The 14,990-nt window shown below is 37.0% G+C and overlaps 1 protein-coding gene across 8 annotated transcripts in view; it reads right to left on the bottom strand.

The window, feature by feature from the left end:
• The window catches only part of tjp2a (tight junction protein 2a (zona occludens 2)), a 201,705-nt gene that overhangs the window by 85,436 nt on the left and 101,279 nt on the right, over positions 1–14,990 (bottom strand). For all 8 annotated transcript variants that reach the window (XM_069922298.1, XM_069922276.1, XM_069922273.1 and 5 more), the window contains 3 exons: positions 8,611–9,244; positions 6,960–7,063; positions 6,163–6,316 (listed from right to left, as the gene is read on the bottom strand). In XM_069922298.1, the coding sequence (XP_069778399.1) occupies positions 6,163–6,316; positions 6,960–7,063; positions 8,611–9,244 (892 nt within the window). The remainder of the gene's footprint in view (positions 1–6,162; positions 6,317–6,959; positions 7,064–8,610; positions 9,245–14,990) is intronic.

The following is a 14,990-nucleotide window of genomic DNA, read 5'->3' as shown; positions in this document are numbered from 1 at the left end:
CAGGAGAGGATGGATTCCCAATAGAATTCTATAAAACATTTAAAGACTTATTAATTCCGCCCCTCCTGGAAGTAATCAACCAGATTGATAAAACACAAAGCTTACCAGATTCATGTAAAACAGCAATAATTACAGTAATACTAAAGCAAGGGAAAGATCCACTCACACCAGCGTCATATAGACCAATATCTTTACTTAACACAGATTATAAGATAATAGCTAAACTATTAGCAAACAGATTAGCAGAGTATGTACCGAAAATGGTAAATCTAGACCAAACTGGATTTATCAAAAAAAGACGCACAACAGACAATATTTGTAAATTTATTAACTTAATTCATGCAGTAGAAGGGAATAAAGCGCCAACAGTAACAGTTGCTTTAGACGCAGAGAAGGCCTTTGACAGAGTAGAATGGAATTATTTGTTCAAAGTATTGCAAAAATTCAGTTTACCGGAGAAGTATATTAATTGGATTAAAGCATTATATAAGGGACCATTAGCGAAAGTGTCAGTAAATGGACATGTATCAAAGCAATTTAACTTAAGCAGGTCAACTATCACCTCTATTGTTTGCGTTAGCTATAGAACCACTAGCAGAATTGATAAGAACAGAAAATAATATAAAAGGGATAAAAATAAAAGACAAAGAATATAAAATCAGTTTATTTGCGGATGATGTTATAGTATACTTAACAGAACCAGAACTATCAATAAAAGAATTATATAAGAAATTGAAGGAATATGGAGAAGTGTTGGGTTACAAGATCAACGTAAATAAAAGTGAAGCAATGCCTATGAATAATGCGGATTTCTCAAAATTTAAGAAGGAATCACCATTTAGATGGCAAATGCAAGCAATAAGATACCTAGGTGTACAAATAAATAAAAATCTCGGCCAACTATATAAACTCAATTATTATCCACTAATGAAAAAATTACAGGACGATTTAGAGCATTGGAAAGATTTACCACTAACACTAATAGGAAGGATAAACTGTATTAAAATGAACATTTTTCCAAGGATATTATACCTATTTCAGGCATTGCCAATACAACTGACAGAGAAATTCTTCAAGGAGTTAAAGAAAATAATAAGGAAATTTTTATGGAAAGGGGGGAAACCGAGGATAGCACTAGATAAATTAACAGAATGATATTAACAAGGAGGCTTACAACTGCCAAACTTTATAAGTTATTATAGAGCCGCACAATTAAGATACCTATCAGATTTTTATCAAACAAGGGAAAAGCCAGATTGGACCATATTAGAATTAGATAAAATAGGGGAAAAGATACCTGAACACATATTATATAAATGGGATGAAAAATTGGTACAACATAGAAGTTCTCCAGTATTACATCATCTACTCAATATTTGGAAGAAGATTCATGTAGAAAGAAATAAAACAAATTATCAATTACCAAAACTAATATTGACGCAAAACAAGTTACTCCCTTTTACAAAAGATAACCTTTCCTTTAGAGAATGGGAGAAAAAAGGGATCAAAAGAATAGAAAATTGTTTTTCAGGAAATAGATTATTATCCTTTGAACAAATGAAAGATAAATACAATATAACTCAAGATACAGCGCTGGCATATTACCAATTGAGATCCTACTTGAAGGATAAATTAGGAAGCAGTTTGAGTTTGCCAGAGGGAAGTAACTTTGAATATGTGATTACAGATACAATGATAATCAAAAGATTTATAACAAATATGTATATTAAACTGCAAGAAAAGGAGAATGAGGAAACAAATGGTAAAACTAAACAAAAATGGGAACAAGATTTAAATATAAAGATAAAAAAGGAAACATGGGAGAAGTTATGCTCTGGAACGATGAGAAATACAATAAATACGAGGTTACGTATGATACAATATAACTGGATACACAGGCTATACATTACACCTCAAAAGTTAAATAAATGGGACTCAACAGTATCTGATAGATGTTTTCGATGTAAAAAAGAAATGGGAACAACAATTCATGCAATCTGGACATGTGCGAAAGTAGAAAAATTTTGGGAAGATCTAAATCAGATATTAAATAAAATAACAGAAAACAATATACCAAAGAATCCAGAGATCTTCCTCCTAAGTAACATAAAAAACAAAGAATTTGGAATTGATTTGGAGGATGCACAAAAAAGATTTGTTAAGATAGCTCTAGCCGTAGCAAAAAAATGTATTATGTCAACCTGGAAATTGGAAGATAATTTGAAAATACAACAATGGTATATAGAAATGAATAAATGTATTCCATTAGAAAAAATAACATATAGTTTAAGAAATAATATTGAAATATTCGAACAAATATGGGAGCCTTACATGAAACACAATAGCGAAAACCTACCGGGGACAATCACTACCTAAGTTAACGGAAGGAAAAGGAAATGAAAAGAATGGACTCAGTGGAATTTCTGGTGTATTTTTATTGAATGACAACATTGTCTGACTGGTTTAATGTATTCTAGATTTTGTACCTTAAATGGACGGAGGGGGGAGGTAGGGAGGGTGGGATGGGAGAGGGGGGGGGATAAAATGGCACTATATATGTGTGAAAAGGAAAAAGTGTGTATCATGGTTAATGTGATTTATGGTGTGAAAAATAAAAAATTGAAAAAAAAAAGATGGAATTGGGGAAAATATTGAAGATAATAGACACATTGGCTTTAAGCTGAATTGGTTTTGATAGAATAAACAATTGAAATATTGATTGAATTGAGCATAGAACAGGCCCTTTGGCCCAATTAGTCCATGCTGACCAATATGATATTTTGGGCTAATTGCATCTGGTCCATATTCTTCCAAGATCCTTCCATCCAAGTGTCTTTTGAATGTTGCCATTGTAACAAATTCTACAATTACCTCTGGGAGCTCATTCCAATACAGACGATCTACCGAGTGAAAAGACTGCACCCCACCACCCCCCACCAAGTCCTTCCTAAAAGTTTTCCCTTCATCTTAAACTACACCCTCTAGTTTTAGAACTACCTATCCTGGGAAAACAACTGAACATTCACTTTATCTGTGCCCCTCATGATTCTGTAAACGTATTGAGGAGAAGTGACACAATGCAGTTGGGCAGAGAAGAGGCAGATGGAGTTCAATCTAGATAAATGTGAAGTGATACACTTTGGAAAGTCAAGCTTGAGGGCAGAGTATGTGGTTAATGGCATGATTCTCAACATCATGGAGATACATAGAGATTTTGGGCTGCAAGTCCACAGATCCCTCAAAGTTGCTGCACAAGTTCAGAGGGTAGTCAAGGAGCATGACGTGCTGGCTTTCACTATTCGGGAAGTTGAGCACAAGAGCTGCGAGGTAATATTGCTGCTCTACAAAACTCTGGTAATGCTGAGAGTATTGTGTTCAGTCTGGTTGCCTCACAGGACAATGTGGAAACTTTAAAGAGAGTGTAGAGGAGATTTACCAGAACATTGCCTGGATTGGAGAACGTGCCTGATGAGGAAAAGTTGAGCAACCTAGGGCTTTTTTCTTTGGAGCAACAGAGGATGAGAGGTGACTTAAGAGGTGTAAAAGATATTACAAGATGACTTAGAACATTGGAAAGATTTACCACCAACACTGTTAGGAAGGGTAAATTGCATTAAAATGAATATCTTCCCAAGGATACAATACCCATTTCAAACGTTATCAATTTCCTTAACAGAGAAATTCTTCAATTAGCTAAAGAAAATAATAAGGAAATTCTTATGGAAAGGGGGGGAAAATTGAAGATAGCGCTAGATAAATTAACAGAATGGTACAAATAAGGGGGCTTACAGCTACCAAACTTTAAGAATTATTATAGAGCAGCACAATTAAGATATCTATCAGATTTTTATCAAACAAGGAAAAAACCAGATTGGACCAGGTTAGAGCTAGATAAAATAGGGGAGAAGGTACCAGAACATATACTTTATAAGTGGGATGAAAAACTGGTGCAACATTGAAGTTCACCAGTACTGCACCATCTGCTTAACATTTGGAAGAAGATTCACGTAGAAAGGAAAAAAACAAATGACCAACTACCAAAATTATTATTGACACAAAATCAACTAATCCCTTTCACAATAGATAACCTTTCCTTTAGAGAATGGGAGAGAAAAGGGATCAAAAGAACAATAAATTATTTCCCAAAACACAATTTTCTATCTTTTGAACAAATGAAGAACAAATATGGTATAACTCACGGTACAACGTTTGCATACCACAACTGAAAACCTACTTAAAGGACAAATTGGGAAGCAGGCTGAGGTTACCAGAAGGAAGCAGCTTTGAATATGTGATTACAGACACAATGATAATTAAAAGATTTATAACAAACATGTACATCAAGCTGCAAGATAAAGAGAATGATGAAATAAGCTGTAAACCCAAACAAAAATGGGAACAAGATCTAAACATAAAGATAAAAAATGAAAAATGGGAAAAGCTATGCTCCGGAACTATGAGAAATACAATAAACACGACGTTACGCATGATACAATATAATTGGTTACACAGGCTATTTATCACACCTCAAAAGTTAAAAAAATGGGACCCAACAGTATCAGATAGATGTTTTCACTGTAAAAAGGAAACAGGAACAACAGTACATGCAATTTGGGCATGTGAGAAAGTGGAAAAGTTTTAGGAAGATCTAAATCAGGTATTAAATAAAATCACAAAGAGCAACATTCCAAAAAATCCAGAGATCTTTCTTCTAAGAAGTAAAGAACTAGGCCTCGATTTGGATGAAGCACAAAAAAGATTTATTATGATAGCCTTAGCTGTAGTAAAAAAATGTATAATGTCAACTTGGAAATCAGAAGAGAGCCTGAGAGTACAGCAATGGTACATAGAAATGAATAAATGTATTCCATTTGGAAAAAAAAACATATAATTTATGAAACAATGTCACAGTATTCGAACAAATTTGGGAACCATACATGGAACACAACAGAGAAGGCCTAATGTGGACCTCCACCCCCTAAAATGACAGAATGAGAAGAAGATGAAATGAACTGACCCAGTGTGTAAAAGTAGATGACACAATTTTCTTGTTTATTTTCATTGTGTGATGACATTGTTTAATGGGTTTATTGTATTGCATATGTTGAATGTTTAGTGGGTGGGAAGGAGGGAGGGAAGGGGGGAAAGAGGAGAAAATGACACTGTGTATATTCAAGAGGGAAATGTTTGTGTGTATTTTGGTTAATATGGTTCATAGTGTAAAAAATTTAAAAAATTTAAAAAAAGATTATGGGAGACATAGATAGGATAGATAGTCAGCACCTTTTTCCCTGGGCAGCAACGTACAATACCGAAGACATCCATTTAAGCTAAGTGGAGGAAAGTTCAGGAGAGATGTTAGAGGAAGGTGCTTTCTTTATAAAAGCACAAGGACTGGTGGGTGGGTGCTTAGAATGCATTGCTGGTAGAGGCTGGTGCAATCGGGACATTTACAAGATTCTTATATGGATGCAAGAAAAATGGAGGATTATGGGGTGTGAGGGAGGGAAGGTTGAGATTGTTGTGGAGTTGGTTTATGCAGGTTGGCTCAACATCATAGGCCGACGAACCCATACTATTATGTTCCATGATCTCTATAAGGGCACTTGGAGCATTATGTCCAAAGTTACACAAATTGTCTTTTTTAAAAAACAATAAGCAGCAATTACTTAGCAAAAACAGATTATACAAGAGCTGGAGGGACTTAATAGCTGCTTAATAGTGGATTGATTCCCTTTGAAGTAAATTTAAAAAATAACATGTGCAAGAGGCTAGAAATTCTCATTGGATGACCTTCTTCCCTATTGCCCCCCAGCAATACGAAATTGAAAGAATTAAAAAAAAAATCACAGTAATTTCTCAAAAATGATCATACTTAATTTAATAAATAATCTACCTTTGGTATTTAAATTATTCAACCACTCGTGGCTGTGGCTTCATATTCAAAATTCCATTATGCATCTTCTCTACCTTAACATGGACGCTGTAAGAGTGGCGATGTTTAAAGAGCCGGAAGGTGGCACGGCCCTGGGCAAATTCCCACCAAAGCAGATACTTCAAAATCCAGATGTTGACAAACCAGAAATCAATGTAGATTAATAAGAACAGCAATAAAGGGACTAATAGTAGTTGGAGTTGCTCTGATAGACATCATTGCCTCACCTTCTGAGTCAGATTCACTGTCATCCATGGGTGGAATGCTGATCAAAGTTTGCTTCATATCTCTTTGCACAACGAGCTGGAGCTTCCCACGTGATCTTTCAATCAATTTTCGGGCATCAGCCAGAGACATGTTTTCAGTGACTGTCCCATTGATCTGTTTGGGTTGAAGCAACAACAGTCAGCAAATGAAGGCAAAGTTATTTTCTGATAAAGTTGATGACAGGACTAAATGCACATGGAAAATACCATTTGAAAATGACATGCAGTTAATGTCTAAATTGTCTAGTAAGCTCGTGGTTGAAGAAATAGGACACCAATGTACACTGTTCCACTGTTCGCACAGCATCTTGCTCTCAGCATTCCTGCTATTTTGTTAACTATTTGCTGGATTTGTATCAAATTACCTGATAATTCATCACAGAAATTTAGAAGCACAAGTTCTATCTTCCTTTCTGATCTCTGCATCTTAGTCTTGTGTGGAGTAAATTCTTGAGGTACAGAAAATGGCAAATTTTTAATTTTCTTTTGCATTACCTATCCAAATGTTATTTCCTCATAATCAGATATTTTTGGAGAATATAGTTTTCCACCGAACACAATTTGTGGTTTCAACTTAGAGCCAAAAGAGATAAGCAAGGGACAAGATTTGTTCAGAGCACAGCTGTGACTTTCAAGTTGGAGTGAATTTGCTGTGAAATTTTGAACAAACGTACATCATGAACAGTCTAATATGTCATAGACCAATACTTCGTCTACTTACGAACTGTGAATTAAAAAAATGTTGAAAAAAATCTTACCTTGAGGACAATATCCCCTTCGTGCAAGTTTCCATCCCTGGTAGCTAGCCCTATTCCAGTCATCTCTTTGATGAAGATTTGGCTGCCCAATCGAAGACCATATTCTATTAGACAAAATGTGTGAATAGGTTAAATGACAAGAAGCATGGTCATTCAAATTCATCTTGATCTTGTATTGCATAATTGTGCCACTGGTACTTTTAGAGATTAATGCAGATATTGAGGATGTTTCTACAACACTGGTGGAGGAACATTCATCACAATATGTTTTCTCCCAAATATCTGTCTGACCCAGATTTGCAAGCATTTTGCAGCTTTTGTTTTAAATTAACAGTGGCACACAGCAATCACTTCCTTTACGATAGTCCCATCTCAATGGATGACCTTCTTCCCTATTGCCCCCCAGCAATATGAAATTGAAAGAATTTTAAAAAATCACAGTAATTTCTCAAAAATGATCATACTTAATTTAATAAATAATCTACCTTTGGTATTTAAATTATTCAACCACTAGTGGCTATGGCTTCATATTCAATATTCAATTATGCATCCTCTCTACTTTAAGAAGCTACTTTTTGACCAAAACTTTGGACCTACATGAGTATATGCTTACATCACTCAGTCAAATTATATTTCCAAATGCTTCTATAAAGCATTTTAGGCCATTAGACTGCTTGAAAAAAATTACTAGACAGGAGAGAGTTGTTTTATTTAAGAGTATTATCTTAATAATGCAAAATAGAAAAGATCAAGTTTTAAACTGCACGGTCTTCACCATACAAATTGCTACTTAAGTTAATAAGAAGGCTTATATTTTAAAATTACAAATATAGTACCAGGCAGGTAGTCAAGTAATTATGAATCAATAATGGCTTTAAAATCTGCACAGAAGCATTGTAAAATAACTGGAGTAGGCTTTTCAACCCGACTTGGATCTGTGTCAGAACCTCATCAGGCCATGTTGATTCTACAACCATCAACTACATTTAAAAATCTTCCAAACTCAACTGTTAATTTTTATCATGTTCAGAACCTCAACTGGCTGTTTTATTACTGGTTCGGGAACTGCACCATCCCAGAATGCAAGTTCCTGCAGCGGATAGTAAAGACTGCTGAGGGGATTATTGGGGTCTCTCTCCCTGCCATGAGAGACATTTATAAAGGCCGCTTTTTGCAGAAAGCCATAAGCATTGTGAAGTATGCCACACACCCCTCCCGCAATCTGTTCTCCCTCCTGCCATCCAGAAAGAGGCACCAAAGCGTTTGGGCCCTCATGACCAGATTGTGAAACAGTTTTTTCCCCCCAAGCCATGAGGTTTCTGAACTCCGGAGATATAAAGGGATAGCATATGTGTCACGATATTTTTAAGTGATATGTTATTTGGAAACAAGTTTCTGATGTAATTTAGCCACGTAAATAACTAGCTCCACGGTCTGGAGAAATGCGATCTCGTTTTCACTGTACACTGCAATGGTTATTATATGAATGACAAATAAACATGATTTGTCTTAATTTTACACATATATACCTATAGAGTGCACTGTTCTTCAACAACCCTCTCCATCAACAATTCCTACCCACACCACTATTTTTAGACATACTTCTATGATATTATTTAAGGATAACAATTCAAAGTACATTTCTTCTCACCTTCATTTGGTTTGCTTTTAACCAGCATAACTTTGTAGGGCCTTGGTAGTCCGCGGTCATGAGAATAAGAAGAGGATTCAGGTGACGGGCTTCTGGATTTGAGTCGATCGCGGCTTGGGGCTCTTGCTGGTTCTCTGGAGTACTCGTGGACTCTGTTCCGACCCCTATCTTCCTCGTATGCCCTTCTGCGACCCCGATCACCTTGGTAGTAGGTGTCATCGTAACCCCTGTTCTCTTCATTTACCCTTCTCCGCATTCTATCATCTTGTTCATACGCTCGCTCGCGAGTCTGGTCTTCATCATACATCCTAGCCTGCCTGTGACCGTCACGCCCATGGTTTCTCTCGTAACCTCGGTCATCCTCGTAAACCCTCTCCCTGCTGTGATCCCTGCTGTAACTACGCTCTCTGTTCTGGCTTCTCTCATAGCTCCTGCCGCGCTCTCTATCCTGGCTGTAGTTTCTGTCAGGGCTATAGTCTCGGCCGTAGCCATATTCCCTGTGCCCACCCTCGCTCCTGTCACTCTGGATGCTGTGCTCGCTTCTGTGATCGTAGTCATCATCCACATCAAAGAATCGATTCTCGGGCTCCACTATAGGCTGTCGAATCGGGATTTTCCGACCCCTTTTCACCGTCTGTTAGGACAACAGCAAACAGCCAAGGTTATCACCACTTGAGCAAACAATTAAACTTCCAGAGGAACTCAACAGGTCATTGGGGTGGGGAGAGATAGTAAGGGCAATTGTCAACATTTGGGGTCAACACTGTGTATCAGAACTGAGAGTTGGTTGGAGGTGGAGATATCCTGTATACTGGTGGAATGAAAGTTAAAGAATGACAGCAAGGTATAGAAGGGGATGGGGCATGAAAGTATTGAGTACAAGAGTTGGGATGTTATGGCAAAATTGTAGGAGACATTGATGAGGCCAAATTTGGAGTAAAGTGTGCAGTTTTGGTCACCTAACTACAGGAAAGATATAGGTAAGGTGCAAGATTTACTAGGATGCTGCCAGGACTTCAGGAATTGAGTTATAGGGAAAGGTTAAAGAGGTTATGACTTTTTTCCCTGGAGCACAGAAGGATGAAGGGAGATTTGATAGAGGTATACAAAATTATGAATGGTATAGATAGAGTAAATGCAAGTATATTTTTTCCATTCAGGATAGGTGAGATACAAACCAAAGGATGTCGGTTAAGAGTGAAAGGGGAACAATTTAAAGGGAATTTTTGGGGGAACTTCTTCGCATAGAGAGTGGCGGGAGTGTACAACAAGCTGCCAGCTGAAGTGGTGAAAATGTGAGCTCAATTTTCACATTTAAGAAAAATATGGACAGGTTCATGGATGGGAGAGTATTGAGGGCTATGGACTGGGTGCAGGTTAATTAGTGAGACAAGGTAGAATAATAGTTTGGTACTGACTAGAAGGGCCAAAAGGCCTGTTTTCTATGCTGTAATATTTTAGGGTAGCCCAGAATATAGAGCCATGGTTACAATCAGATCAGCCACAATCTTATTAAAAGGTGAAGAAAGTTTCAAAACCTTAAGTGACCTCCTGATTCTAACTAATGTTCAGATGTTTGTAAAGGAATGGAGGGAAGTGGGGGAACCCAATAGGAATTTGTAAAATCATGAGGAATATACATATTCATAGCCTCCTACCCACCCAAAGAGTAAGAGAACTTAAAACCAGAGATAAATTTAAAATGATGAAAGATCTTTTAAAAAAAGTACCTATTGGGGCATCTTCTTCACACAGAGGATGGTGGGTATATGGAATGAGCTACCAGGGGAACCAGGGAAAACATGTTCAAAGGAATGAATAAGAAAATTTCAAAGGGATATGGGCTAAAAGCAGTCAAATGGAGTGAGCTTGGTTGACATGAACAAGCTGACCCAAGGGGCCTGTTTCTGAACTGTGGAACCCTAAGAGATTCTAGGTTCAAGGGATATACTTGTCTATGCATGTGCGGTAAGAGCACAGGTAAGTGCAACTAGTCTCCTTGCAAATGAACCAAAACATCACTGTCAAATCCACGGGATAACTGGTAATGCAACAGGCACCCAAAGTTTAAAGACATTGCAGGCATCACCCACTTCTCAGACCCAGAGTGGAATCAAATCATCTTTGATCCCGATGGACAGCCCTCAAAAAGAATTAGGAATGGGCAATACATGCTAACCCTCTGTCAAGGTTCAAAATTAATGCATATACATTAACCAAAATGGTTAAAGGTCATTCAGAAAAAGGTGGAAAAACAAAGGGTTTCGTAATAAGCATCAGTATAACTTGCAACTTGAACTAAATGGTGATTTTTTTTTCACTTCACAAGAAATTAGCTCTTCCAATAAAGGTATTCCACTATCTTGCTTTCTCTGGATCTACAGCACCCTCCATAACGTTTGGGACAAAGATACTTTTTAACCTTTATTTCTCCCTGGGATCCACAGCTTTAAATTTGTTAATCAAACAATTCACTGTAATTAAAATGTACATTCCAGATTTTATTCTAGGTTATTTGTATACCTTTTGATTTGACCATTCAGAAAGTACAGCACTTTTTATATATAATTCCCTCATTTCAGGCACTATAATGTGGGAGACATTTGGCTTCACAAGTGCTTGTGATACTCCGGTATGTTTAATTCCTTGGTGCAGTGATAAGAGAGCTAGGCTTACTACTAAGTTTTTGATCACCTTTGGAGCCTGTAGTTGCCATTTTTCAATATGAGGATTAGAGTTGTGCCAATAAAAGTCAAAGAAGACATTGTGAGGCTGAACATAAGAATAAAACTGTTGAAGATATCGCCCAAACCTTAGGACAATCAAAGTCAACAGATTGGAGCATCATTAAGAAGAAAGAGCATACTGGTGAGCTCAGTAATCGCAAAGGGACTGTATTTCAAGGAAAAACTCGACTGCTGATAAGAGAAGAATTCTCATCACAATGAAGAACATTCCCCAAACATATGCTCAACAGATCAGAAACACTCTTCAGGAGGCATGTGTGGATATACCAATGACTGCTGTCCGCAGAAGACTTCATGAAAAGAAATATAGAGGCTACACTGTAAAATACAAACCATGGCAAGGGTGGAATGTTTTGGATCTTGGGAAGTTCCTTTACTCTTCCACACTTTGCTCTTGCTGTCACTCTGATCCAGATTAATCTTGGTCTCATCTGCCCACAAGACATTTTTCCAGAATTCTGCAAGCTCTTTTAAATACCTCTTTGCAAACTGCAATTTGGCCATCCTTTCTGTGGCTAACTCATGTATCCTCTGTAATTTCTGCTCATAAAGTCTTCTGGAGACAGTAGTCATTGACATATCCACATCTGGGCATGCGTTTGGGGATTTTTCTTCATTATGATGAGAATTCAGAATGTGGAGGTCTTCCTTGGAAAACCAGTCCCTTTGTGATTACTGACCTCACTCTTTCTTCTTACTGATACTGACTGTTCCAAACTGTTGATTTTGATAATCCTTTCATACTGTTTTATTCTTATATTTCAGTCTTATAATGGCTTCTTTGGCTTTCATAGGCATAACTCTGGTCCTCATGTTGAAAAATCACACTTACAGACTACAAATGTAATCAAAAGCTTAGAAGTAACCTTAGCTCTCTTATACCTGCACTAATGAATTCAACATAACTGAATACTCACAGACACCTGTGAAGTCAAATGTCCCAAACATTATGGTGCTCTGAAATAAGTGGACTATGTATTTTAAAAAATGCTGTAATTTCAACATGGTCAAACCAAAATGTACACAAATAACCTTGAATAATATCTGGGATATGCACTTTAATTGTGAATTGTTTGATTACAAATTTAAAACTGTTGAACACAGGGGCAAATAGAGGAAAAGAGTGTTTTGTCCCAAACATTATGGAGGGCAATATATATACCATCATATGTGAGGGGAAACCCTCACAACAGTCCAAACAGAACAGTAAAACCAAGCAGAGATATGGCTGGAATTGGAAAATAATTGTTAAGGTATTAAGAGCTTTGGAGCCAGGACAGGAGGATGGAAGAGCTGAACTGTTTGCTCCTGGCACATATTCCCATGAAAACTAAGCAGTCACTTCAACCCTGATACACATCAGGAATGTGCACCATGGTTCAATGACTTGTTTGAAGATTAATTTGTATTTTTATCCTTGGAAGAGCTATGCAAAAATTCCAAGTTTGTAAAAATACATTAGGGGGAAATGAAAAATTACTCCAAAATCAGTTCCAAAGTTGAAAAAGAAAGTCAAATAGATTGGAGAAACTGCCAGAAAAAAAACACAAGGGGAGGGGTGTGGTTCAGTAACACAATATTTGTGTTGAAAAAAATGTCAAAGATCAAATCAAGTCTATTTCATTAATTGAAAAATCTTGGAAAGAACTTAAACAGTGCCAGGACTATTGTTAGATAACATCAACAAAAAGAGGACAATAGGAATGTACAATTCTTCCAGAAATACCAATCATTTCTGATTTATTAATTTTAATTCTAACATTATATCCCTCCCTTTTTTATTAATCATATGGAGTTATGTCACAGATCAGGCCAATTATGAGGAACGGTGGACTATCCTCTTTTCTAGGTTAAAGATCCTGACAAGCAGAAACCCAATTTTAAATGCACCATTACTGGCAGCAAGATTGAGCTTTGGAAGTCCCATAAACTCTGAGCCAGGAAACAAGCCCTTCATTAACCTTCAGGACCCCATTTACACTAATCCTGCTTTCCCATAACCTCATCAATTCCCCACCTTTAACTTCCCCTCTCCCCCACCACTTCAAATTTTCATTCTTTGAACACGTTTCACAATATTCTCCTACTTGGCTCATTTACCATGTTGAACACTACGGCGAGAGTCAGGATTATGTTAACTCTTATGCCAGGAACACAGGAGACTGTTGATGCTGGAATCTGGAACAACAAACAATTTGCTAGAGGAACCACTAGATCGAGTAGCATCAGGACAGGAAAAAGAAATGCTGATGTTATAGTCCCGAGCCCTTCAAATTTAATGAAGGGTTTCAGCCTAAAAAGAATGTAAGAAAAAGGAGCAGGAGGAGGCCATTCGGCCCATCAAGCTTGCTCTGCCATTCAATAAGATCATGGATGATCTGATCATTGACTCAACTCCACCTACTTGCCTTTTCCCCATATCCCTCAATTCCTTTTTTATCTAAAAATCCAACTGGACCTTAAATATGTTTAATGAAGTAGCCTCAACTGCTTCCCTGAGCAGAGAATCCCACTGATTCACTACTCTCCGGGAAAAACAGATCTCCATCTTAAATTTACTCCCCTGGATTTTAAGGCTAGTTCTGGTCTCACCTACCAGTGAAAACAATTTTCCTGCCTCTATCTTATCTATCCCTTTCATAATTTTTAATGTTTCTATAAGATCTCTCATTCTTCTGAATTCAAGTGAGTATAATTCCAGCGAAAGCTAACAATTTTTCTCTTCCACTGATGCTGCTCAACCCACTGAGTTCCTTCAGCAGATTGTTTGAAACATGAATACAAACTAGGTACTCAAGGCACAGATTAATGAAAATGACAATATTTGGTATCACACAGTGTCTCTGACCTTACTGAATGCAAGTTAAAATGGCAAGTTGCAGGTCGTGAGGACGAGGCTGAAATATAATTTGGTACAGACTAAATAAGCTGACGGGCCTGTTTCTGTGCTTTAATGTTCTGTGGTCCTAAATTAGATGGCTACTTAAAAAGGAAAAGAATTGCAAAGATATGGATAAGAGGACTAGGAAAGGCACCACAGGCTGAATGGTCATCTCCACAATTGTGCAAGATGCACAAAAGGTTGAGAAAGAAGATGTAAACCTTACAGCAACTAAGTTTTCTTAAAAGACCTTAACAAATAAAGATCAGCAGGTTATCATTTAATGAGGAGCAAAAATGGGGTGATCATTCAATTTTCTCTCTCTGCAGGCTTGTGACAACATAGGAAATGCACAAGAGGTGGCAGGGATAGATAAAATAAAAAAGAAACTGAGGGGGCAGGGAATGCAGATGCGAAGTAAAAGGATTATTATACACTGGGAAATGAGACAGAGTAAAGCCTTGCAAATTGCATGGATTGGACAATATTAAATTTAAACCTGCCACTGAAAGTTAATCCACATCATAAATTTATACCTATAATTGCATTAGTATCCAATGGAAGATTGATTTTTTTTCAAATATCTCCATTTCTATGCAGAACACTTCAGTAGATCAGTGAAGGGAATATATTTGAAAAGGATTATATACTAAAATAACATGTACTCTTTTGAGGTCAATCAAAGCTTAATGAAACAAAACCAATGCTAAAATGCATTTAAAGAAACACTGAACTATATATGCTAGCACTAT

Source organism: Narcine bancroftii, chromosome 1 (assembly GCF_036971445.1).
Source record: "Narcine bancroftii isolate sNarBan1 chromosome 1, sNarBan1.hap1, whole genome shotgun sequence".
NCBI lineage: Eukaryota > Metazoa > Chordata > Chondrichthyes > Torpediniformes > Narcinidae > Narcine > Narcine bancroftii.
This window is presented reverse-complemented; position numbering and strand designations above follow the sequence as displayed.